Source organism: Castanea sativa, chromosome 1 (assembly GCF_040712315.1).
Source record: "Castanea sativa cultivar Marrone di Chiusa Pesio chromosome 1, ASM4071231v1".
NCBI classification, from domain to species: Eukaryota; Viridiplantae; Streptophyta; class Magnoliopsida; order Fagales; family Fagaceae; genus Castanea; species Castanea sativa.
Window position 1 is genome coordinate 2,243,802 of NC_134013.1, and position 23,896 is coordinate 2,267,697.

General features: G+C 33.2%; 2 protein-coding genes and 1 pseudogene across 3 annotated transcripts; 2 read left to right on the forward strand and 1 right to left on the reverse strand.

The window, feature by feature from the left end:
* Nucleotides 1–456: 456 nt before the first annotated feature.
* LOC142622701 (blue copper protein) lies at nt 457–1,894 on the forward strand. The gene is made up of 2 exons (XM_075796228.1): nt 457–761; nt 1,388–1,894. The coding sequence occupies exons 1-2, from the start codon at nt 596–598 to the stop codon at nt 1,774–1,776; spliced, it is 555 nt and encodes a 184-aa protein (XP_075652343.1). The 5' UTR covers nt 457–595; the 3' UTR covers nt 1,777–1,894.
* Nucleotides 1,895–12,591: 10,697 nt separating this feature from the next.
* Nucleotides 12,592–13,105, forward strand: LOC142621573 (uncharacterized; annotated as a pseudogene).
* Nucleotides 13,106–20,215: 7,110 nt separating this feature from the next.
* Nucleotides 20,216–23,581, reverse strand: LOC142622528 (BTB/POZ domain-containing protein At5g17580). 2 transcript variants are annotated; one of them, XM_075796016.1, is made up of 5 exons: nt 23,420–23,581; nt 23,246–23,314; nt 22,874–23,029; nt 22,225–22,294; nt 20,216–22,081 (listed from the first exon to the last, which is right to left on the reverse strand). In XM_075796016.1, exons 3-5 carry the CDS (start codon nt 22,906–22,908, stop codon nt 20,489–20,491), a joined length of 1,698 nt encoding a protein of 565 aa, XP_075652131.1. In that variant the 5' UTR covers nt 22,909–23,029; nt 23,246–23,314; nt 23,420–23,581; the 3' UTR covers nt 20,216–20,488. The 2 variants fall into 2 exon arrangements, with proteins under 2 accessions (XP_075652131.1, XP_075652132.1); XM_075796017.1 differs by lacking the exon at nt 23,246–23,314.
* Between the last annotated feature and the right edge of the window lie 315 nt (nt 23,582–23,896).

The following is a 23,896-nucleotide window of genomic DNA, read 5'->3' on the forward strand; positions in this document are numbered from 1 at the left end:
ATTGATATTATTTAATTATGAAATATGAATTTGACATTGCAATGAAGAGTAAAACCACTTTGAATAATTGTTTCTCCAAAAAAAAAAAAATCAATCATTTAAATTGTGAAATATGAATTTGACATTGCAATGAAGAGTTAAACCACACTGAATAATTGTTTTTCCAAAAAAAAACCACTTGGATGTTATCAATATAACTATTTTTTTTAAAGTTTGTATAGGCAATAAGTTATGATTAGAACAACATTACATTTATATGAATTTCAATTTATTATTATCCCCACTTTTATTATACAACAATCATAATATGGAGTTGTTTATGACAAAAACATAAAAACAATGGAATAAGATTAACTTTATTTGACACCTTTATCTCTAGAAGGAAAAAAAAAAAGAGGAGGGCCCACTAACTTAAGCATTAGGTATAAGGTATGGTTCAAGTAAACCCAATAGAACAGAATTACCTATCATGAAAATTGTTCATGAAAAGCTGGCCAAATTTTTCTAACTCCGACCCCTTTAATAGCACTATATAAGGAACCACATCCTCAACTACTATCCAAAAAGCCTCATTATCTTCTTCTCTTCCACAAAAATGGCTAGCTACACTGCTGGAATTGTGTGTGCACTCTTGGCCTTGTGTATGGTCGTGCCAAGCTTGGCCACTGTTTACACTGTTGGAGACACCAATGGTTGGGTCACTAATTATGATTATACCTCCTGGACTAGTGGCAAGACCTTTGTTGTTGGCGATAGCCTTGGTAAGTTTTCATTTTTCCAGTCCCATAACATACAAAATTTCCTTGTCTAACTACTTCAAAAGGAACTGTTTCAGGTAACACTTTTAATTGGGCTAGGCATAATATTTCATGTGAAATATTGCCCTATAAACTTCCAATGTTACCTTTCCAAATTTTTATGTGATAGTAGAGTATTCAATTATGGAAATAGATGACACATATTAAAGAAATCAAAGTGTCTTATGAAAAGTTATTAGATTTTTAAAAAATTTAACAACTAGCTTCTCTCTATTCTCATTTATAATAATAAATCCTACCATGAATTTGATTAGTAACACTCACTCTTATGTTAGAAGAAGAATACCATGTTTTTGTACGAATACTAATAATTACTAGGGACCTTTACACTTCAAATGAAATAATCCCAAAATTGAAGCTGTAGTTAGTATTTTGGACATATAAGATTGACAAATAACAAATCAAAACAACAAATTTATTTAAGGTAATACAGTTTTTGAACCAGGATTTAGACTCTATTTTATAAATCTTAATGTGATAGTGTTCAATTTGACTAGTTTGTTGAGATCCATAAACAACTTCAAATTTTGAGATTATATCAAGTTTGGTTGATTTTGTTGTTCTTGTAGTGTTCAACTATGCGAGTGGGCACTCTGTGGATGAAGTGAGCTCTAGCGACTACAGCACCTGCACTGCGGGCAATTCTCTTAGCTCAGATAGCAGTGGAGCCACCACCATCCCTCTAAAAACTGCTGGGACTCGCTACTTCATTTGTGGTGTTGTTGGCCATTGTGGAAGTGGCATGAAGGTTGCTGTAACAGTTGCTAAAGCATCAACCACAACACCAGCAGCTGGAACACCAAGTACTAATACAAGTACCACACCCACAACCACTACTCCTGCTACTACTACTACTAGTACTACCTCAACTAATTCATCTTCAGGGACTATTCTTTCTCCAATTGTGGCTGTGTTGGCTATGACTTGGTTTGCTTTTTCTTTGTTGGTTCTCTCATAAGTCTAGGCTTCTAGCCAGGTTGGAGGCAGTGCTTTTTCTTTCTTTTGGTGTCAGTCATGTTTGTATTGAGACTTTTCTTACTTTATGAATGAATAGGTTATGTAAAATTCAGAGATTACAGGAGTATTTGGGTATGTTAAAGTTAAAGCTAAACCATGATGAATCATTGAGGTTCATTCATGTTTACTGAGTCTATATTAATTTCTTGGAATCACAGCACTCACATAAGCAACACGGTACTTTTAGATGCGAATCCATACACTTGATTGTTAATGTACGATTAATTGATGAGAACACTAGAAAAAATTAGTTACTAGAGGTAATTAGACTTGAAATGAATGAGAAGCTAAGTTGGTATAGTCATGCAAGGCAGCTTTGTTATATTTCCAGGTCAAGAGAGTACGAATAATTTAAATAAGTGACAAACTACAAATTATTAAGGAGTTTTCCATATTAATGCTGTACCTTCATATATAATTCTGTCAAAAGCTTCGTAATTCAATTGAATTGTCTAATTCCTCTCATAAGAAAAACCTAAATTCAAATCCACTTTCCAAATGAGCTCTATCTCAATTGCATCTCCTCCCCTTATACATTCTAGGTTGAGGGTTCAATTGTAGGTTCAAGAATCAAGACCGGTTGGTTGTGTGTTACTTACCCAAAAAATAAAAAATTGAGCTCCCTATTATATTTACTAAATTGATTTCTTGGACTAATTACCTTGTGGAAGTGGATTAATAATATTTATGTCATGTGTCAGTTTCTGCTATTATATTTCTTTTTTTCTTACAGATTAAGAAATTTTCTTAGAGAAAAACACGAAAAATTACCCAATGAAAGCTTGTATTTTTCCTTGATGTCAATTCTAACAAGAGCTTTAACTCCTGATATGAAGAGCTTACCTAACTAATTGATGAGAAGTTACATCCATGAGAAAGACTCTTAACATGAATAAAACAAATTTGCATCTCACTTTATAACTTTTTCAACCACTTGTGGACTTTCAATGGTTGCTTTAACATCATCATCAAAGAGCAACTTAATTAATCTCAATTTCTACTCCCATTAAGGCTTTCCACCAACTCTTTATGAACTTTTATAAGCTCAGATGAAGATCCATTATAAAATCAACAGCATGGAGAACTAATATGATAAATCAACTATCAAAATTACTGAGAGTCTCAATTACTACTAGCTACCAACATCCCTCTATGTATGAGTCTGTTTAGTTGAACTTATTTTTATTTTAAAAGATAATGTAGAACTTTTTAAAGATATAACTTTTTTTTCAAGATACAACTATACTTTAATGATAGGCCAAGAATGGATTGACTCCTTGGGTAAATTAACTAATTAATTGCCCAAGTAAATTAATTAATTAATTACCCAAGTAAATTAATTAAGTCAATTTAACATGCAATATGCGTGGTAGCACAAACAAATCACCAAATAACTAAATGCAGCAGAAATTAAATTTGACACGGTTGATTTGTTTACGAATGGGGAATACCACCGAGGTAAAACTCCACTGAGTAAATTTAAGGTCACCACTTCCGAGAATCCACTATTATCAAAACAAGTTGTTACAAATAAAGGAATTTCAGTACCTTATACCAACTTACAGTTGAATCATTACCCCAATACACAATTGGACTTGTAATGTAGTGAAAATCTCTCCTTTCAATGTACGGCTCTCAATATGTGACTAACCAATTGATACACAGATCCAAGTACGTAACTAACTCCACAACAACCCTTTGTTATTGTAATTGATTTGCAGCAACTTCACATAGAAACACCAATAAGATCTTCAACGTTGGTGCAAGAGATTTTACTTAGTTACAGAACTCAAATGCGTACAAAAAATGCAGCAAGAACTTTTTCTTCTGTAAAAGGAGGCTAAGGTTTTAAAAAGAAAACCTTATGAAGCTCTCTAGAATTAGGTTTTTCTTTTTCCACCTCCTTTAAATAGGAGCTTAATGGGCTTTCCTATTCCAAATAGGTTTACACAAACCTTGGGTTTTCCTAGTCTAATAAAAATTATACAAACCCACAAACCTTGGGTTTTCCTAGTACTATAAGGATTATACAAACTCATAAACAAATAGCTTTTTAGAATAAAAATGTTATTGGCTATAGTCTGAATCTCGTAAGCTCGATAGATCGAGACATGTGTCGAGCTTTAATGAATCTCGACAGATCGAGCTTCTATCGAGGCTTCTGTCGAAGAGGTATCGAGACCTACAAATTGCACTTTTCTTGAGCAGTTCTTGAGTAATCTTCATGTCTTCAATGTAACCATTTGTAATGATCATCTTGAACTTACTTAGATTTACCCAAATATAAGTAAAGTACGTTTTATCAAAAGATATGTCAATTACATAAAAATATTTCCCTAACATTTTACACAATAAACAAAATAAGGTTATGAAAATAAGCAGATCCAAATGCACATAATTATTGCCAGATGGGGTTATAATGGTGATCCTCTACTATATAGAAACCATTTGGAGTGCAGGCTCATTTGTTTTATGAATAGTCTTTCACCAAGAGAGTTGATGTAGGGAATGTGTGTAGGCAGAACTGTTTAGGGATTTTTTAGCAATTGGAGTTGCTTAGAACATTTAGTAGGTGGTTAGGCACCTCTACAAGAACACTAAGTTCCAAAGAAAAGCACACAAGGGCTTAAAATCACTAATTCTCAAGAATTGGTTACAAAATGAAAGTACAAGAGTACTTATACAATTTCTACAACTAACAACCATTAATATCTTGCCAAGTGTCAAACTAACACTGGTTACATATAATACAAGTAACTAACTCATTAACAAGACTAACTAATTTAGATAAGAATAACTGTGATATAAGCTAACTGTCTTAAGGCTCTTGTTTGGACACAAAGATAGTTGTAACTAACCGTTCTCAACAACTAAGACTGCTAGCTAGAACTCAAATAAAGACATCTTAAAACAACTTAGAAGATGCTCCTGCATCAAGAGTGGCAGCAATTTTTTTTCGTCACCCTGATTGATGGTAGCAAGTATCAAGTTTGTGCTTAATAGCCTCAGCTGAATTGGTTTGATTGAATAATGTAAGTGATGGGATTCGACCTTGGACCTAACCCACATAAAGGGACAGATCAGAGAATAGTATTAGGTCATATGGGCCATTGGTTTATATTATTAGAGCTGGAATTGATTTGTATCAGGTAGAGGACATCTTGCTGTTTTTGAGTACTTGTTGCAGGCTGTGTTCTGCGACAGCAATGCAGCTTTGTCTTTTTTAGTTTTTGGTAGCTACAACCCATGTGTTTTGCAGTGGAAATATTGCAGCTTGTGTCATTTTCGGTTCATCAATATCATGTGCTATATCATTCTTTAGCTTTATTGGGAATGAACTATTAACACATTCAAGTTCAACCCCCCTCCCAAAGCGCCTCTATCATCTCTAGTATCATTTAGACTTGTGTGAATCCTTGAAGGCTTGAACACATAGTAGCAAAACCACAAATTATGTACCACCATTTAGGAATGACTAATCAGCGTTGCTTGTAAAAAAGTTTGCTAGGTAAGTATAGTGGGGAAGGAAAGAGATTTTGAACCATAGAAACTGAACATCATAGAGGGTGCAGTTACTTACACTAAGCTATCATTCAAACCCCTATTACATCGTTGCTTACGATTTTTTGGTTCAATGAATCAATAGATTGTATCATAATTCATGACAAGATCAAGCTTTGAGGTTTCTCTCTTGCCTATCATATTTAATAGTCAAGTACTCTGTATCAAAAAAAAAAAAAATAGTCAAGTACTCAAGGTCAAGGGTGCGAGCTTGCTGAGCTTGCAAATTAGCATTATGTAAAAGTGGGCTTTTAACCTGAATTCCTTGGCCCATAGGCCAACTTCAGTAATTCAAATGTGCTAAAGCCGTGATGGAGTCAATTATTCTCCTTTATTGGAAGAATCGTCTAATACCTTTTAAAATTTAGTGGCTTTTTTCTTTTTGGCCGAAACGTAAACTTAGTGGCGATTGCTGTTGTTTAACCAGATCGAGAAAATCACAATAGGCTAACCATTAGATCTAAATGTAAAGTGACAACAAAACATGCATCTGTATTTTCAAGGCATGGGTTTACTGGACTAGAGCATAAAAGTCACACAATTAAATCAGTTATTGTTAGTTGTTACTAGTAGTGAAGAGTAATAGGCTCAACATTTTCCCATATTTTTTGACTATATACAATAGTGCTGAAAGATGGTTGGATAGTTTTTCTTATATTTTTTTTATTATATACTACAGTGCCGAAATATGGTTGAATTAATGTTGCAGGCCCATACTTAACAAGTTAAAATTGAGTTTCATTTAAACGTGAAACTAGCAGATACAGGAAACTCATGACTAGAGTTAGTGCATCATTGAAGAGAAAGTGTTTGTTTGGTAGACAACATCTATACCTTTTAAACATAAGCTTCGGTACATCATGTATTAGATAAATTAAATAGCTTTATGTATCTTGCCTTTGTACAGCCCACACAGCTATAGGAGTCGCACATTTTGCAAGGAAAGACATGTATCAAGCGGTCTTTTATAGGGGTGAACAACTGTTATAAGTATCCTACTTTCTTCACCAAGATTTCTCCACTAATAAAAAAAATTGTAATTAATATATATTTCAATATCCTTCTCCTTCACCACTGCACATCTCTTACTGCGATGATCACTTCAAGAGTATTAGTGCTTCTAAAATAGAAAGCAAAGATCGAAATTCAAGTCTTTATATGAGAGACTCACACTTATATTTACGTGAAAATACATTATGATTCTATCACATGAGCCCTCCCCCCTCACATGTGTAGACTTTTGACCATTTAAAGGAAGACTCGGACTAATTGAAAAGAAAAGGGAGACTAAGGCTAGTGATGAGCCAACAACAATTCGGGTTAAGGCTAGTAGTCGTATGAGTAATTAATCCCCACTAAAATTGTTAGGTGTCCTCTTTTAAGTCCGTCATTTACATCATCACGATTGTGAAAAAAGGCCAGCCAGTGCTTTAAAGGATTAGTGTTCATTTGGAAAACATAGAGACCAAATTAACACAATTTTATTAAAACAATACCAAAATTTAGATCAATGAGAAAAATAAAATGAATAATTTTTAAAAAAAAATTTATTTTAACTTTTCTTTTTCCAAAAGTCATTTTCAGATTTTTAATAACTCATTTGACAAATTATAGAGACCAAATTAACACAATTTTATGAAAAGATATATATAATTCATAATCTAAAAGAAATAAAAAAGAATTATTTGAACTTTTCTTTTTTCTAAAAGAACGACTAGAGCTATCTCGTTCTCTCTCTTGTGTCTGTGGCAAAGCACATGGGGCTTTCTACAGAGTAAAGACAGCTGTCTGTGAGAACATGTGACCCAGGTAAAGAAGTCTTCAACTTTTTTCCAACCAAACCAAACAAACCATTACTTAATTTAAGAAAAAACACTGAAACAGGAAAAGCAAACTCATATATGACTTTCTCACTTCTTCTCCAGCTGTCCCCTCTGAGAACCCACACTCTTCTCATAAAAAGACAAAAAACACCTCCACCACTTCACACCTTCCCTTCTCTCTCTTTCTCTCTCTCTCTAAATCAGTAATCACCATCACTCTCTAAGGTTGTAACACACTAATAACACAGTCATAATTCACAAAGATCACATGTATAAAACAAAATCTGATACAACATCCACGTTCACATCCACAAAATCTTATTAGTCTCAAAATCCCAAAACTTTAAGGTTAATTATGCGCGTTAAACAAAATATATGACACTAAACACAAATATATATATATAAAGCAGGAAAAAAAATTATAAAAAAGAATCCATAATAATAAAAATGATAATATAATAATAATAATAGAAAGCAATCCAATCAAGCACCACAGACCCCTCAAGTGATATTCATGAACATATATTCCACCACTATCACCGACCTAATAATAATGATGATGATAATTAAATTAAACCAAAACAAATAAATATAAAAAGGAAACCCATCAACCCTAAAATATTTAAAAATAGAAACTAGTTACTAAGTAGAATCAAACCCTAAACGAACTCCAGCGACGCGATGATCTAAAGCAAAAGAGCAGCCGCGAAGACGACTGAGGCAACAGATCCGGCGGCGGCGACTCTGTTCAAACCGGCGCCGTTGCCACTGGGAGCCGCAGCCGGAGTCACGCTGATCGGAGGAGTACCGGTCGGCGCATTGGAGGGGGTTGGGACGGACGGTGGGGGAGGGGCCGGAGGCGAGGTTGACGGAGCGGAGGAAGGCGACGGAGGAGTGGTGGATGGAGTTGGAACCAGAGAGGGAGTCGGTGGCTTTGTGGTGGGAGAGGGAGCGTGAGACGGTGGTGGAGAAGAAGTGGGAGATGGAGACTTGGTTGGTGATGAGGATGGTGCGGATCCTGGAGCCTGAGCGAGAGCCGAGGAGGCTAGCAAGGTGAGAACCATGAGAGTCATCAAAGTAGAGGAAGCCATTGTTGTGAGAAAGAAAACAGAGGAACCTCTACAGAGAACAGAGAGAGAGAGAGAGAGTTAGGGTTTGTGAGAGAGAGAAGGTGGTGAAGGGGTTTATATATATAGAGAGAGAGAGAGAGAGAGAGAGAGAGTACTGAGAAGCTTCCTTTAGAGAGAGAGAGAGAGAGAGTGTGTTTGTCTCTTAATAAAATTCTTATTAATTTAAGTCGGTTAAAAATAATGGGGTGTGTACTATATCTATAAAGGAAAAGAAAGCAAAAGAGTGGGGGGTAATAAGATATGTGAGTGGGGTTCGTAGAACTTATCATGGACTTTATCTTTTTGTTTTTTTCAATATTATGCAACACATTGAAGTTTTCAAGATTGTTTCCAGAACATAATAAATTTCTTTTTTTTTTTTTTTGTTGAGAAAATAATAAATTTCTATTATTAATCCTTAAATTATCAACATGTTTTGATAATAATAAAAATTCATTATAAGTGAGATAAAATTTTAACTCAAACTTTTTGGGATAATCTCAATCTCATCGAAGTAGAACTATAAGAGTGTGTTTGGATAGAACTTATTGCTAAAAATTGAAAACTGAAAATACTGTAGCAAAATAATTTTTAATGTGTAAAAAGTACTGTTCATTGGACACGCTGAAAAAAAAAAAAAAAAAAAGCCCAAACGTGGACACGCTATCCAAACTCCACCAAAGTTTCTTGTTTTAAATTAACATAAGTAAACATAAACGAAAAGACAATTTTTATTGGACTAATAAAATTTTCTTCAAAAACATTTTTGAAATATGTAGTATTGTGTAGTAGTTTAATCTTTAAAAGATTAATATGTTGTCAATAGTTTTATAGCTTAACAGGTTAACACTTCCTTTTAAAACTTAATATGTTGTCAATAATTTTATAACTTAACCGGTTGGCATTTCTTGTGTCAGGGGCGGCTTAATGCATTCGAGGGTCTAAGGCGAAAACTGAAATTAAGGTCTTTTATGTATTTAAATATGACTTTTTAAAAAATAAAATATTATTTAAATTATTTTATCTTGTTTTAAATGCAAAATTATTATTAATTAACATGAACTACATAGAATTTCATTTTTGGAAAATATATAGACACAAAATTTGACAAAACTTTTTATACCTGTTGATGTGGTAGATTGATAATGATAAGTAAAAGAGTGATGTTAATGGTGGATCTAGGTGAAAACTAGTAAAAAGTTGCCAACTCTATATAAAAATAAATAAATAAAAAAGTTTGCCAACTCTACTATTATGAGAAATGTTGTAAAATTTTTGTGTATTGCTCTCTTTTTTATTTTTTTAAAAGAGCTACATTCACAATATTTTTCATAACAAATCTTAGATGTTAAGTTGTTACTAGTTCTAATTTGAACCCTCGACTGAAATTATTTTTTTGCCATCACTCACCGTCTAAAATAACTTGCTACTTAGAATTTTTTGTAAAAATATTATGGACGTAGCATTCTCCCTCTCTCTTTTTTCTTGTTTTTCATTTGATAAAAAAAATATTATTTTAGTTGTTGACTAATATTTAGGCTTAATTAGTTAAATGAATAATCATATTGGTAAAATTTTGGGGGCATTTTTTCTACTTGGGACCTTAGGCAACCGCATCAAATGCATATATAGTAGAGCCGGCACTACCTAGTGTCCATAATATTTAGGATAAAAACAAAGATTAGTATGTTTTTATTAAATAATAAATTGACCATAATTTAACCAAAAATAGTCCACTTATTTTTTGGAAAAAGAAGTGATAGACAAGTTGTTTAGTATAATTGTAAGTGCACAATTGCACCTGGACCCAAAGAAGGTTATGGGCTCAGGCCCAATGAGCCTTAAACAATGAAATTTGTAGAGTGTGGATTCGAAATCTAGATTGAAGGTGCTGAGAACTTGATAACGGGCTTTTATAAGCAAACACTTGTAAACAATGAATGATAATTGCAAATGGGTCTCCTCGGACTTGAGCCGAGGACTATTTCTTTACTATTTCTCTTTCTTCCTTGAAGGTTACCATTCTTCCCCCTTTTCTTAGTTACCCATCCCCCTTAAATACTTCCTTTCCTGATACTTTTTGGACAGTAACTAGAAGTTTCAGCCCTACTGTTCAGGGGTCACTTCCCCATTAATGTGGTCAGGGAGGTAGGTGCAGAGCCTTTAATGCGGAGGTGGCAGCCTTTGCTCTTGATATTTTCTTCAACACTGGTGCATCTAGAAGGTTCAGGATGTCCCCCTTTAACCATTAGTCTTTCCAGAGTTGCCTTGACCTTCATAATGAAGTTTCGAGTTCTCTTAGATCTGTCCGAGGAGAAGCTCGCCTTCGGCTGTATCCTCAGATCCTCGGCGTATGGGCCAATTCGTAGAATTTAATTCTGGAGCAGATCGGCTCTCCATGCTACAGTCCAAAGGCTCATATGCCCCATTGGGCCCTTTTACTCCCCATAATAGTTGTTGTTATTATTATTATTATTATTATTATTATTATTATTATTATAGTTAAATAAGAAGAAATTTGAACATTAAACGTCTCTGTTAAAATCCCCCTTAAAAAAATATCTTCATTAGAAACATTATGAAATGTTAGTTAAGTTACAAGACTCTTTGATGTTTTGATTGAATAGTTGATTGCTATTTTTTACTTAAAGAGTATGAGAAATAGGAAACTTAATATCATTTTGATTGAATTGTTGACTCGGAATAAGATTTTCTCTAATTGAATCCTTCATTTTCTTTCAATTTTTATTTAAATACAATACATATAAAATAATAATGCTATGTATAACGCATCGAGCTAAGAATGGAAGGGAACTAGAAAAATAAAATTAGGGGATCAGTCGTAGTTGATATAAGTACTTACCATGTGATTCTAAAAAAAAAGTACTTACCATGTAGAAATCCTCCATGTATCATCAGTCTGACATAGATAATTAATGAGGAACTATTTACTCTTTCGTTGGTAAGTAATTATGAACTAGTATTTACTAATTCTACAATCCCTGAATAAAATATACATAATTAAAAGAATGCTCGCCTAACCTTAGAAAGAATTTTCTCCTATCTTTATGTTTTGTTCAAAGCTATTCAAAATTGAAAAATAACCAGCCAACACGTTTTATGGTCAACATTGGTCAATGTATAATGATTAAGGAAAGAGTAAGAATGGTTTATTGAATAATTCAATTCAATTTGAAAATATATTAATAGGTCATAAGAATATTGGACGGTGACTGATACATAGTGATGGGTTTTTATTGGGGCATTGAGAATTCTATGCCTACCTCCTAAAATTCTAAATTATGAACAGGAATTTTATGCTTTGTTATATTATTGTGCACGTTCTTGTTTCAATTTTTAATTAACAGTAATGGACAACATTTTTCAACTTAATCTAGGACGTACAGATCACACCTTGAACTTTGTCTCCAATTTATTTGTCGTGTTTAACCACTGTCCTTCTCAACTTTTAGTATAATAAAGAAATTAAACAGTTTGTAGTTTGTACTAAGCCTAATATTAAATTGTTTTAATTCATTCTTTAATGAATTATTGAATAATTCATTTAATAATTTGTGAGTTATGTCATTTTCACCTCAAAATTAATTGTTGATGAGAAAGATACACTCACATTTTTTATAACTTTCGATATCATACCACATGGACCTCTTTTTAGAGAAATTACAGAGAGTCAAATTATGGTCTTCCAACCTAATTTATTTTCGATTCAAATAGAAACCACCCTAGATAAGTACTGCAATGTAATATATATATTATTATATCCAGCTAATCCTAAGGTTTTTATCTTACCCACTTCAATTATAATTAATGATTTCTTAAAGGGTTGGTTGGTATCTTCTTTTATATCCCATAGTTTCCAATCATGGATTGTGGCATACATGAGAGCTTCTTCTACACATCTCGTATATTGTTCATTTGGCCAAAATTGGGAATTAACCCAATTTTTCAAATAATATAATTAGTAAACACTGTTACAAAACTATATTTTTTACTAACATCTCAAATCTAAAAAAGTCGATTTTGGGCCTAAAAATCGAGTCTTTGAGGGTCGATTTTCATGGTCTGACCACGTCTGATATGACATTTTTTCCTCGTAGCGTCCACCTAGAAATCGAGTATCTAAGACTCAATTTATAACCCTTTACAAAACATGTATAATGTTTTAAGCCCACCATTTTACATCTTCTCATCAAAGAAGAAAGAGAGAGAGAGAAAAAAAAAAAACCTCAGAAACAGATCGCCATGGGTGGACCAGTTATCCAGTCACTCTCACTATTCAGAAGATTCTCCGACAGCTACTCTCACTCACCTTCTTCGTCTTCCTTTGCCTTCGCTTATTCCACTTCAAGCTTGTCGTCCAAATCGACGACCTTCTTCAACAACCACCACCTCTTCGCCACGCGTCAACATGTACGGAGCCTCGCATCCGTCGTCTCCTTCGATGCGATTCTCCATCGACCACCACCTCTCGATCTCTCCCAATAGATCCATCTTTGTCTCCCCACGCGACGGCGCGTCCGATGCCATCAGCAACCCTCACCACGACCACCAGATCGTGAAACGCACCACCCCTTAGAAACAAACCTGTATGTGCTCTCCTACCACTCACCCCGGCTCCTTTCGCTGCAACTTACACAAAGGCTTTGGCTCTCACTCGCACTCACAGTCGGCTCCGTCGAACAGACTTAACGCTTGTAGATTGGCGATGACCAACTCCCTCGTTCGAATTGGCGGCGTGGAAGGCGATCTCGTGAAAAAAAAAAAAAAAAAAAAAAAAAAAAAAAAAAAAAAAAAAAAAAAACCAAAAACCGATCTGAAGCCACCCACGTTGATCTGTTTCTGGGTTTTTTTTTTCTCTCTTTCTTCTCTGATGAGAAAGTGTAAAAGTGTGTGCTTAAAAAAATTATACATGGTTTGTAAAGGGTTATAAATCGAGTCTCTAAGACTCGATTTCTAGGTAGATGTCATGTGGAAAAAATGTCATATCAGACGTGGTTAGACCATGAAAATCAACCCTCAAAGACTCGATTTTTAGCCCAAAATCGACTCTTTTAGACTCGAGATATTAGTAAAAAATATAATTTTGTAACAGTACTTACTAATTATATTGTTTGGGAAATTGGGTTAATTCCCAATTTTGGCCTTGTTCCTTTCCTTCTGTGTTGGACTAGAAACTTATTAGTAGACTATGATGATGATAATAATAATAATAATAATTCATTTGCCGCAGTTGTTTGATTCGAATGCGATTAGATTATAATGCAAAGTAAGAGTGGTTAATTTTAGATTGATTCAAAAGACCCTTACTCTTTCGCAGTTACATCATAAATTAGACTTTCCAATTTTGTGGGATGAGTTGGTATATTGTTTAGGTGCAATTTGACTTTATAATTGAAAAATGACATCTACAATATCTTCATAACAAATCATATGTAATTATAATTGGTTTTCATATAGTAAGTAGTTATTGGTTTTAATTTGAATCCACAACTTAAATTTACTTTTTTGTCCACCCATAACAACCAATAATAATCTACTACTTAAAATTTATTGTGAAAATGTTATGAACATAACATTTTTCTTAAAAGATTATCTAAAATATCTTGAAACTGAATTGGATATGATTTTGAGTTTATAATTTTCATATGAAAATTGTTTTCCTCCAAACTGGTTTAGATAAAATTTCCCCTAACCATTACGTGATGATTAAGAAAGACAATTTATATGTATTTTCATTATGTGACATTTTAATGAGTTATGTGATTGGTTTAAATAATGAAAAATTTTGACTTCAAAATTGGTTGTAGTTTAAGACTACAACTTCACTCAATATCTTTTTATTGGATGTGAATTTTAACAAATTCACCATTAAATTACATTTTATTTTTATATCTTTCATGCTTACAAAATTTCTAAAAGATCAAAAGTTAATAACTATGTTATCAATCAATTGTTTAAATTGCAAGTTTTTGTAGTCTAAAATTATGCATAAAAAATACGTTTAAGGATCATATAACAAATAACATTTGATAATACAAAATTTGACATATGTGTTAAGAATGTAAAGAACATGTAATTTATGGTTAAATTTTCAATATATATAGCGATTTAATTTTTTTTTAAAATTAAGTTGTAACCTTAAGTTACAACCAATTTTATAGCCAAACTTTATTCTTAAATAATATACTTAAATAGTCTTATAAATCATCATGTATTAAGTTAAAGGAGTTAAAGGGAATTTAACTGAACCAATTTGTCGTTGCAATCAGTCTTTTCTATTCCAAATTTTCTGAGCCTAACTCTACATTACAAAGAAACTTGATTTTCAAATCCACAGTTGTTGAGGACCCTGAGGTTAATCATTCCCGTACAAAATTTTTAATCTTAATCGAGATTTGGGATTGAAAGATACATGAACTATAGACTAGTCAATGGTAGGTGGCTTTTTTGGCTTTTCAATTTTCACTACAGCTTATTGGGAGACATTTTGAATTATTTCTTCAAAATGGAAGCAAAACGCATTTGACGGGGTTTTGGGGTCATGAATCATGATGCTTTTTTAAGGTTTCAAATAAATATTGACAGCTTAAAGTCATGGCAAACAAAGTTAAAAAAAGAAAAATAAAAAGTAAAAAACAGAAAAGCATTAGAACAGAACAGGCACATATGACATTTGGAATAAGATATGGGACATTGGGACCCTATTGTTCCCAATTTTTGGACGACCGAAATGAGTAGCTTTTTTTTACCCCCCTTGCTTCATAGTTCATACAAACAACTCATTGTACTTCAATGGGGAGCCATAATTGAAATACAATGAGATCCTACTCAAGCATGAATAAAAATGTGTTTTTCTATTATTTCTTTTGAGTTTTTCTTTTTCTTTTTTTCTTTTTTGGGAGTAGAGGGATGAGAGAGGTTAATAAATAAGGCGGTGTTTTAATGGCGGCTCTAGGATTATATTTTAGGAAGTCAATAAGAAACATAAATTAAATAAAATTTAAAATAAAAGAAAACTTAAATATATTGACATCACAAAAAACAAAAATATAAAATTTTACAATTGCTTTCTATGATGTTTTATATTTTGAAATCGTTACATGATTTCTTCATTATCAATCCTACGGGCTACATCTTTTTAAATGTACATAGTTAAGTAATTATTCATCTATTGATCTCCCATTTAATTGATTTATTTCAAATTTTTTAAGATCCAAATGGGCTTTTTCTACGGTTTAAGATTAACAAATTTTTACTTATGTTGTTGGACATATTAATTTTTTTTCCCAAATTTTAAATCAAATTGGTTTGTTATTGAGTTTTTTTTTTTTTTTTAAATGTTAGGATATTGTTAAGAGGATCATATTCAAACTTATTTTAGCTGAGCTTAAAAAAAAATCAGGATTAAGGTGTTCAAAATTTTATTTTAAGGTCAAAACAAAATATATATACAGTTTTTTTTTTTTTTTTTTTAGGTGTGGCCAACAAGGGGTTCATTTGAACCTCTGGGCTCCAAGTGAAGCAGCTTATGTGGTGTTTATTATATACAAGTCTATATAATACAAAATAACCCAGTGTACGTTGGACAAAAAAATAATCAAATATACAAAGAGATCTTTTTTTTTTAGAATACTAAGTATTTTTAACAAACACATAAAACAAAGAAAATGAGGCCTTAAAAAAACTTACACAGTGATTTATATTCAAAATGGCCTATCTAGTGAATATTCAAAGAGATCTGAATATATTGTTTGTTAAAATATGTGAGTAGGAAACTTGTGTAACACCTTTTACCCTAATAAATATATAATATTTGGAGTCATTGTAAAATTGACCGGTTGTTTTTCCTAAGTGCCTTGTGATGCTTCCTGTGAACATAAGATTATATACAATTTCCAACCAACTATTCTGTATTCCTTTTTTTGATGAACAACTATTCTCTATTCCTAGTCCACGAGACCTTGACTTTGAATATAATTCCACACGTCTATATTGTGACGTATTTGAAGCTAATTTGTTGGATGTAAAAAAGTAATCAAGGGAGGGTAGAAATGTTTGATTCCACTATAAGAGTGTAAAAAACGTACTAATAGTGTGTGGTCAAAGACAGAGTACTCCACGTCTGTTTAAAGCTGTGGCTATGAAGGTAGAAAGAAAGAAAGAAAGAAAGAAAGACTGTTTGCTTGTTTGACAAGTATTTTTGTTGTCTGTCTGTGATTGGTTGTCACGATGTTAGGGTTGGACTTGTGGTCCATCTTCATGTTTTTTAGATTTTCATTCATCACTACCACTCTACACGCCTGCCATTGCTATAAATATTTCCAACGTGAAACGCACACACACACATAAAAAAAGACCAATCTTCCAAGTTCCAACCATGAACTTTCCACTCACATTCACGCAAAATGGGCCTAATGAGAAGTAAAAAAAAGCTTCTATGAGAGAGAGAGAGAGAGAGAGAAATCCTTGCTTTGCTTGTGAGGGTGGTAGTAGTACCATACAACCATGCCAATTATGTACTTTATTTTGTCCAAGAATCCATGCAGCTATCTTACATTGTTTTAATTTTTGTTTCAGCATATATTTTTTTTGTTTTTGGTAATGGAAATAGAGGGTATAGACCTATAGGGACAGCTAAGGTGGTTTTCTTACTTAAGTATGATTATAGTAACATCATACTCGTTAGGTTAAGTGAGCCATAATTATTCTGACTTTACCAAAACATCAATGATAATTAAGTGCTTCTTATTGTGAGAGTTGAACCCAAAATCTAATGCCCACCAAACCATTTTAGGAGTATCTCTGGTGACTATTGAACCACTACTCTCGGTGATAATTTTCGTTTGAACTCAATCATTATTGGCTAGCATACTTAATTATCTACAATCTTATAGATGCTTATCTTGTGGTTTGTTTATATAAATCCATGAGCCTATTTGCTAAAGTGGTTTAAGCACCACTTTTTCAAATAATCTCATTTTCTCAATGATAGAAAAATATGTGCTGAAAAATAAACTTTGCCAAACAGGTACAAACGTAAACAAGAAATTGAAAGATGAGAAGTTTCACTATAGCCTGGGCTATAGAGCACTCATTACCTTTGCAAATATCAACCACATCAACGACAAATTGGTCTTGGCTTGTTTTACCAGTCAGCCACAACCAATTGGCATTCTTTCCTTCTAGAAGTGTTAGATATTATAAACCAAAAGGCCTAAGCTTATTTTATAACTCCCATTTGAATGAAAATTTTCTAACATATTGTGTTGCGTACCAATTCAATCTTCAATAGAAAGCTGGCGAGGTAGCTTTGACCCAATTCAATCTTTAATAGAAATCTAAGGAGGTAGCTTTGATCCGTTATTCACAACAATCGAATTAATATGTTATTTTCCAATCATAAATTGAACATAATTTTACATAAAAATAAAAAATAAAAATAGCCCACTTGTTCTCAAGAAGAGAAGAAATGGCAAATTTATTCAATCTTTTTTTGATTGAATGGTTGATTCACTTGCTTTTAGAGAAAACAATATATAGGAAACTTGCTATTGTTTGAAAAAAATCCTCCATAACGTAATCAATAGTTGTATCATCTATGTATAGACAATTATTACTTATCTATTAATTATATAATTTTTAAATGAAATATACATAACTAGCAACCTTTTATTATTAAATAAAATTATATTTAAGAAATTATAGTCTATATATATATATAAAATATGTAAAAACTAAAGCGTAATATTTATTGTTGCTACAGTATTTCAGTCCAATCGGTCCATTTTGGTTTTTTCGGTGTACTTCGGTCCACTTTAGTTTATTTGATCTAGTTCGGTCCATTTCGGCATATTTGGTCCATTTTGGACTAATTGTGCCTTAAATTGATTCTTTTTGTAAGTTGTTTTTTCAATTTTGAACTTAAAATTATTATTTTTTCCTTAATTTTTGAGTTAAAAAGTATGAAATTTTAATATATATGGGCCAAACTATTTAGTTTTGGGCTAAAAAATACAAAAAATATATATACATTAGAAATTAGAGATATGGACCCTAAAAAAATGATAAATATTCACAAGATTACCTTAAAATTCAAGTTTCATTAATATAAACATTATAATTATATAATAATTTAAACTTAATGTAATTTGTAACATGTGTTCAATAAAATCACTACAAAACACGCGGGTCATAGGCCGCGTTTTTTTCAGCCGCGTTTGTAAAAAAACGGCCTAAGACCCGACTTGGGCTGCGTTTTTGAGAAACGCACCCACAACACCTATATTATGGCCGCGTGTGTTGAACGCAGCCCAAGCCCAAGTCTGTAGCTGCGTTTTTTGGTTCTCCAGCAGCGTTTTTCTGGAATGGGTCTGAAGCTACGTTTTTAAAATGCGGCTTTAGACCCATTTGAAATTTTTTTTTTTTTTAATATATGTCTTGAAGCCGCGTTTTAAAAACGCGGCTCTAGGTCTGTCCTAAAGCCGCGTTTATTCAAAAACGCGGCCATAGTTAACCCTGAAGCTGTGTTTTAAAAAACAGGGCTAAAAACCCTACTATAAATAGTTTAGAAAAAATCTGCTTACCCAAAAAACAGCCTTGCTCTGTCTAAAACCCTTCGAACCCGATTCCCTCAAGACCCAACTCGAACTCAATCCGCCCCACTCGACACTACCCGCGCCGTCGTTCACCAAGGCATCGTCACTGACCTCCAGACCAAGCGCCGTGGCACCGCCTCCACCCTCACCCGCACCAAAGTCCGAGGCGGCGGCAAAAAGCCTTACCCTCAAAAAAATAAAAATAAAACCCCCAAGGCACCGAATCTCCACCACCGATCGTACACACCGGCGCTGCCTTGGGTCTCTCCCTCTCTCTCTCCAACTCTCAATCTCACTCAAGACACTGACAAGGCCAACTAACAGTAAGTTTTTTAAATTGATTGTTTCGATTTTTGTTTTAGGGTTTCCATTTTTGTTTTAGGGTTTCGATTTTTGGTTTAGGGTTTTGATTTTTAGGTTTAGGGTTTCGATTTTGTGATTGTAGGGTTTCAATTTTGTGATTGTAGGGTTTTGATTTTAGGTTTAGGGTTTTGATTTTAGATTTAGAGTTTCGATTTTAGGTTTAGAGTATGTCCTATAGCCACGTTTATAAAAACGTGGCCATTGGTCCTGCCTATAGCCACGGCTACAAAAACGTGGCCATAGGCCCATCAGGCCTATAGTTACGCACTTTAGGCCATGGTTGAAAACGTGGTCTAAAAAAACGCGGCTATAAACCAAATCGTCCTATAGTCACGTTTTTTCGAGCTATAGTCACGTTTTAAAAACGCAGCTATAGAACCTTTATTTTGTAGTGAATGAGGGTGTACCTTTAATATATATATATATATATATATGTATATATATATTCTTGGATATGTTCAAATTAGTCAACAAATTATGGTATATTTTAAAAAAGTAATTTTAATAACATTTTCTCAATTTATATAAAATAATATTATAATTATGTAATTTAAATATTTTTATTAAATTACCTTTTTATTTACATTGTTGAATGAAAAATATATTATATGTTTCATTACCTAAAACTTATAAAATAAAGAAAATGATTTTAAATAGCACATGCACTATATACCCTAGAAATTTTACATTAAATTTTTATAAAATAATTATATTACACCCAGGTATTGTGAGGATTTGCGATTAGTATCATATAGATATTGTGTGAATTCGAATTACTAATTTGACATTATAATGTTTTATAATGTCTCATTTAAAATGGGGAAAAAGTTTGACATTATAATGATTTTTAAATTGGGAAAAGTATGCATGTTTATCTTCATGCTTAATTCAAATAATTCATTCTCGTGACGATGTGCTTAACACTTTCCTTCCAAGCTTTCCTAGTTTTTCCCATAATCACCACTAGTAAAATATTAGTCGCACTAGTTTGAAATTTTGAATATAAAATTTAATGATCATACTGAAAAATCTAAAAGAGAACTTGGAACTCAAAAACTGCAGAAATTATTGGCACTAAACAAAGGACTGTGGTCATGTTATTCAAGGAACCATGGAAGCTAAAACGAGGGGGGAAAGAAAGCCTAACTACTTGGAAAGGAAATAAGAAATGGAACAACCATCTAAAGGTCTACTCCATATTTTGGATTCACCTTCATCTTCTTTATTTGGCAGTTGGGATGATGCATGGTAGTGATACATCCAAACTTCCTCTTCATTTCTCTCCACATGCTACCCTTCTCTTTCTTCACAGTATGGTTGCATACACTCGCAATCTCTTTCCTTATCATATTGCATTCCTTCTCTAGTTCCATCACCTTGTTGCTCATTTTCTCCATTCCTGTCCTTACTTGTTCTTCACCACAGTCTAGCCTTGCTAGATCCTCCTCTTCCTTTCTCAACTTGTCATAAGAAGCCTGCATCTCCTTTGTGATCGTGTCACGTAGCTTCAATTGCCCTATAAACAAAACCTGCACCACAACCCTTAGCGGCAACCTTTCATTTTTGGCTGCATGTTCACAAGCTTCAGGGGTCATCTTTTGGCAATCCAAAACCCGACACACTTCCTCCCTCTCTACCTCTGTTAGGTATCTATGCTTGACCAAGTAGATGTCAATAGCCTTGTATATTCCATCAGCGCCTCGTTGAGTTCCCAATGAAGCTGCAATTGACATTTCTGCCAATGAAATAAATGTGTCTGGCTTCAAATCTATGTCACTTGCAACCTCAGCTAAGAATTCTTCAATGAGTTCCGCCACTGTGATTAGCCCTGACACGTCTGAACAAGTGTAATTTGTATAGAAAATTTTCAGCATCCTCCTCACACACTCAATATCATATTGTACTTCCTTAGCATAGCCTTGAGAAGGTATTAAGAGGTCCTTGACTGTTGCCTCTTCTAGTTGTTTTCCAATCCTAGTCTCAAAACAATTTCTACAATCAGCACTAGCTTCCAAAACAATTGCAGACTGAAGCATGTCAAACAATAGCGTGCATGGAATGAGTCCTCTCTCATGAGGCAGAAGCCTCTCAACGGTTTCAATGACTTCCCTGTGAATTGTCATTTCTTCACATCCTGTGGATTTGTATAAAACCCATTTCTTTGCATATTTACAAAGGGATGCAGCCACATACTTTGATGGGACTCCATGCTTTGTCATTGCAACAATGATGGGCTCGTATAGCTGCAGAGGCAGCATTGTCAAATCCTCTGATTTCCCTTCAAATCCAAATAGCCTTCTTCTTGCATTTGGCCTATTCACATCATCAATGTCCTCATTGTTATCAGCATGGGTCAAATTCTTGATAGGTTCACCAAGAAGGCAAGGATCAACCAGTGCCTTTTCAATAATAGATTTTAAACAGGCATCAACTATGCCAAAATGCACTGCTTGTTGCAAAATATTTTCTGTAGCAAGGAGAGCCTTAATGGTTTCATTCCAGCTGGGTAGAATTCTTTGCTCAAAGAAGGTAAGAGTCTTGATTAAGAGATTATTTTTGCTGTGACTTTCATTCATCCCCAAGTAGTAAGCAAGGCAAGTGAGCGGCACAACATTCTCGGTTGAAATCTGCAGTTCAAACCCATGACAGAATCTGGCAATAAGCTCAAAAGTATTTGGGTCGGCTGGAATGTCTTCGAGGAAATGACAAAGATCTTCCTGGGGGTTCTCTTTAATAAATGCAGCTATTTTGCCTGATCTTGCAGCAAGAAGTTCCTACACAAATATTAATTATGAGCACTACGGATTTTGTCATGATCAAAACAAAAAGATATCATGAAATAAAATAAGTGTAGAGAAATGAAGGGAAAAAAAAGAGAGAGAAATATTGAATTAGAATTTTGGAAATATTTTCTCACTTTGTCCAAAGTACAAGGCGCACCATGGACATGAAGCTGGACACCTTTTGAAGATGTAGACTTGGACAACCTGAGAATAAGAAGGGCGCCGGGGGGTTAAAACAGAAAGAATATTACAAACGAATTTAGCAAATATAAAGATGAAGCAATAATGCTCACTTTTGTTATACACCGATCACAATCTATCACCTTAATAGTTGTGAAAAAGATTATGAAACTTGTGTCATCATGCTATTGAACAAATATTAATTATAAGAGCATTCTTTTTGGGTAATGCAAACAAATCACTTAAACTCAATACATCAGCTCTTTTTTTTCTTTTTCTTTTATTACTGTAGCATCAGTAATATCTAGAGATAAAGAATACTATAGCAATAATGTATTTGATTTTTAAAATTATTTTATACATACTCTCTCTCTTCCAAAATAATAATAATAATAATAATAATAATAATAATAATAAAAAAGTATGTGGGAGAAAGAGGAAATATATTATTTCCGTGTGATGGGTTGTAAAATAAAGGACAGGATGTGAGGTGTGTTTTTAAAGTGGTAGAGTTAAATAAATAAAATGTGTTTTTGGTAGTGCAAAATACATATATTTTTAAAGAAGCTAATGGGAATGCTCTAAGGGAGGGGGACTCCTTACCGAGATGATTCAGCTGTGTTCTGTTTGTTGAACATCTTGTGATACCTCCACTGAATACTACAATTAACAAAGCCGATCCCTGTGAGAGTTCTTAGTAAGCACTGCTGGCAATGAAATAAGTTGTGTTTCCTTCACAATTGACCTATATCTCCAACCCTTCAAAAAAAAAAAAAAACACTAAACTTGAGTAGTTCTGGTTTATTAGTATATATACATTCATATCCAGAAAGCCATGGGACATCAAACCATGCACTGTGCAGAGTTGATATCTTCTAAATTTATATAGCAACTACAACGCAATTGTATGTCTTGCAAATATTTAATGTCTAATGTTTTCAAGGTTATTTGAGTGTCATAGTAGGTATGCATTACCTACTATTAGTGTTGAGACTTGAGAGATAGAGAGAGATAGAGGGTGTGTATGATTCTGAATTATAACCTCTGTTTCAAAATCAAACAATGATAACCTCAATAAAAGAAACAAAATCCGAAAGCAGAACCACATACAGAAGTTGAAAACTTTGAGAACCCAAATTAAAGACCCACCAAGTAAAAGTTGAAGGTTGGTGATCACGATGAAGCTTCAAAGGTAATGCACTCGAGTATGTGAATGATAATGAATCTATGATAATCTTAAATTTTTTGAGTGATTTGTACGAGTACAAGAATGGAGATGTGTGCTAATGGATTACCGAGGAGAGTGTAAGGTTGCAAACTTGCCAACGGTTAAAACTTTTGAAGTAGTTATCCGAAAAATAAGTTTAAAATGACCTAAAATATAGGATTTTGTTACTGGTTTACTGTTTGGAAAAAATAAAAAATAAAAAATTTTGAATTTGGATTAGTTTTAGTACTTATCTTATTTAATGTCTCTGATAAAAAAAAGAGCATTTATTTATTTTTTTTTTTTTTAAAGAATTCTAGTTAAACATGGGTGTAGGATTTTTTTTTTAATAAAGATTTTTTTAGAACAGTTAGAAAATGCGGGTTTTATTTTATTTTTTTTATAAAAGGTTTTTTGAG

Excerpts from the sequence above, each read along its gene's own strand:
- LOC142622701 (XM_075796228.1), top strand. The coding sequence starts at position 596 with ATGGCTAGCTACACTGCTGGAATTGTGTGTGCACTCTTGGCCTTGTGT. Across the intron at positions 762-1,387 it reads TGTTGTTGGCGATAGCCTTG|TGTTCAACTATGCGAGTGGG; the intron begins GTAAGTTTTCAT and ends TTGTTCTTGTAG.
- LOC142622528 (XM_075796017.1), bottom strand. The coding sequence starts at position 22,908 with ATGTTCAACAAACAGAACACAGCTGAATCATCTCG. Across the intron at positions 22,295-22,873 it reads AACACAGCTGAATCATCTCG|GTTGTCCAAGTCTACATCTT; the intron begins GTAAGGAGTCCC and ends TCTTATTCTCAG. Across the intron at positions 22,082-22,224 it reads CGCCTTGTACTTTGGACAAA|GAACTTCTTGCTGCAAGATC; the intron begins GTGAGAAAATAT and ends ATATTTGTGTAG.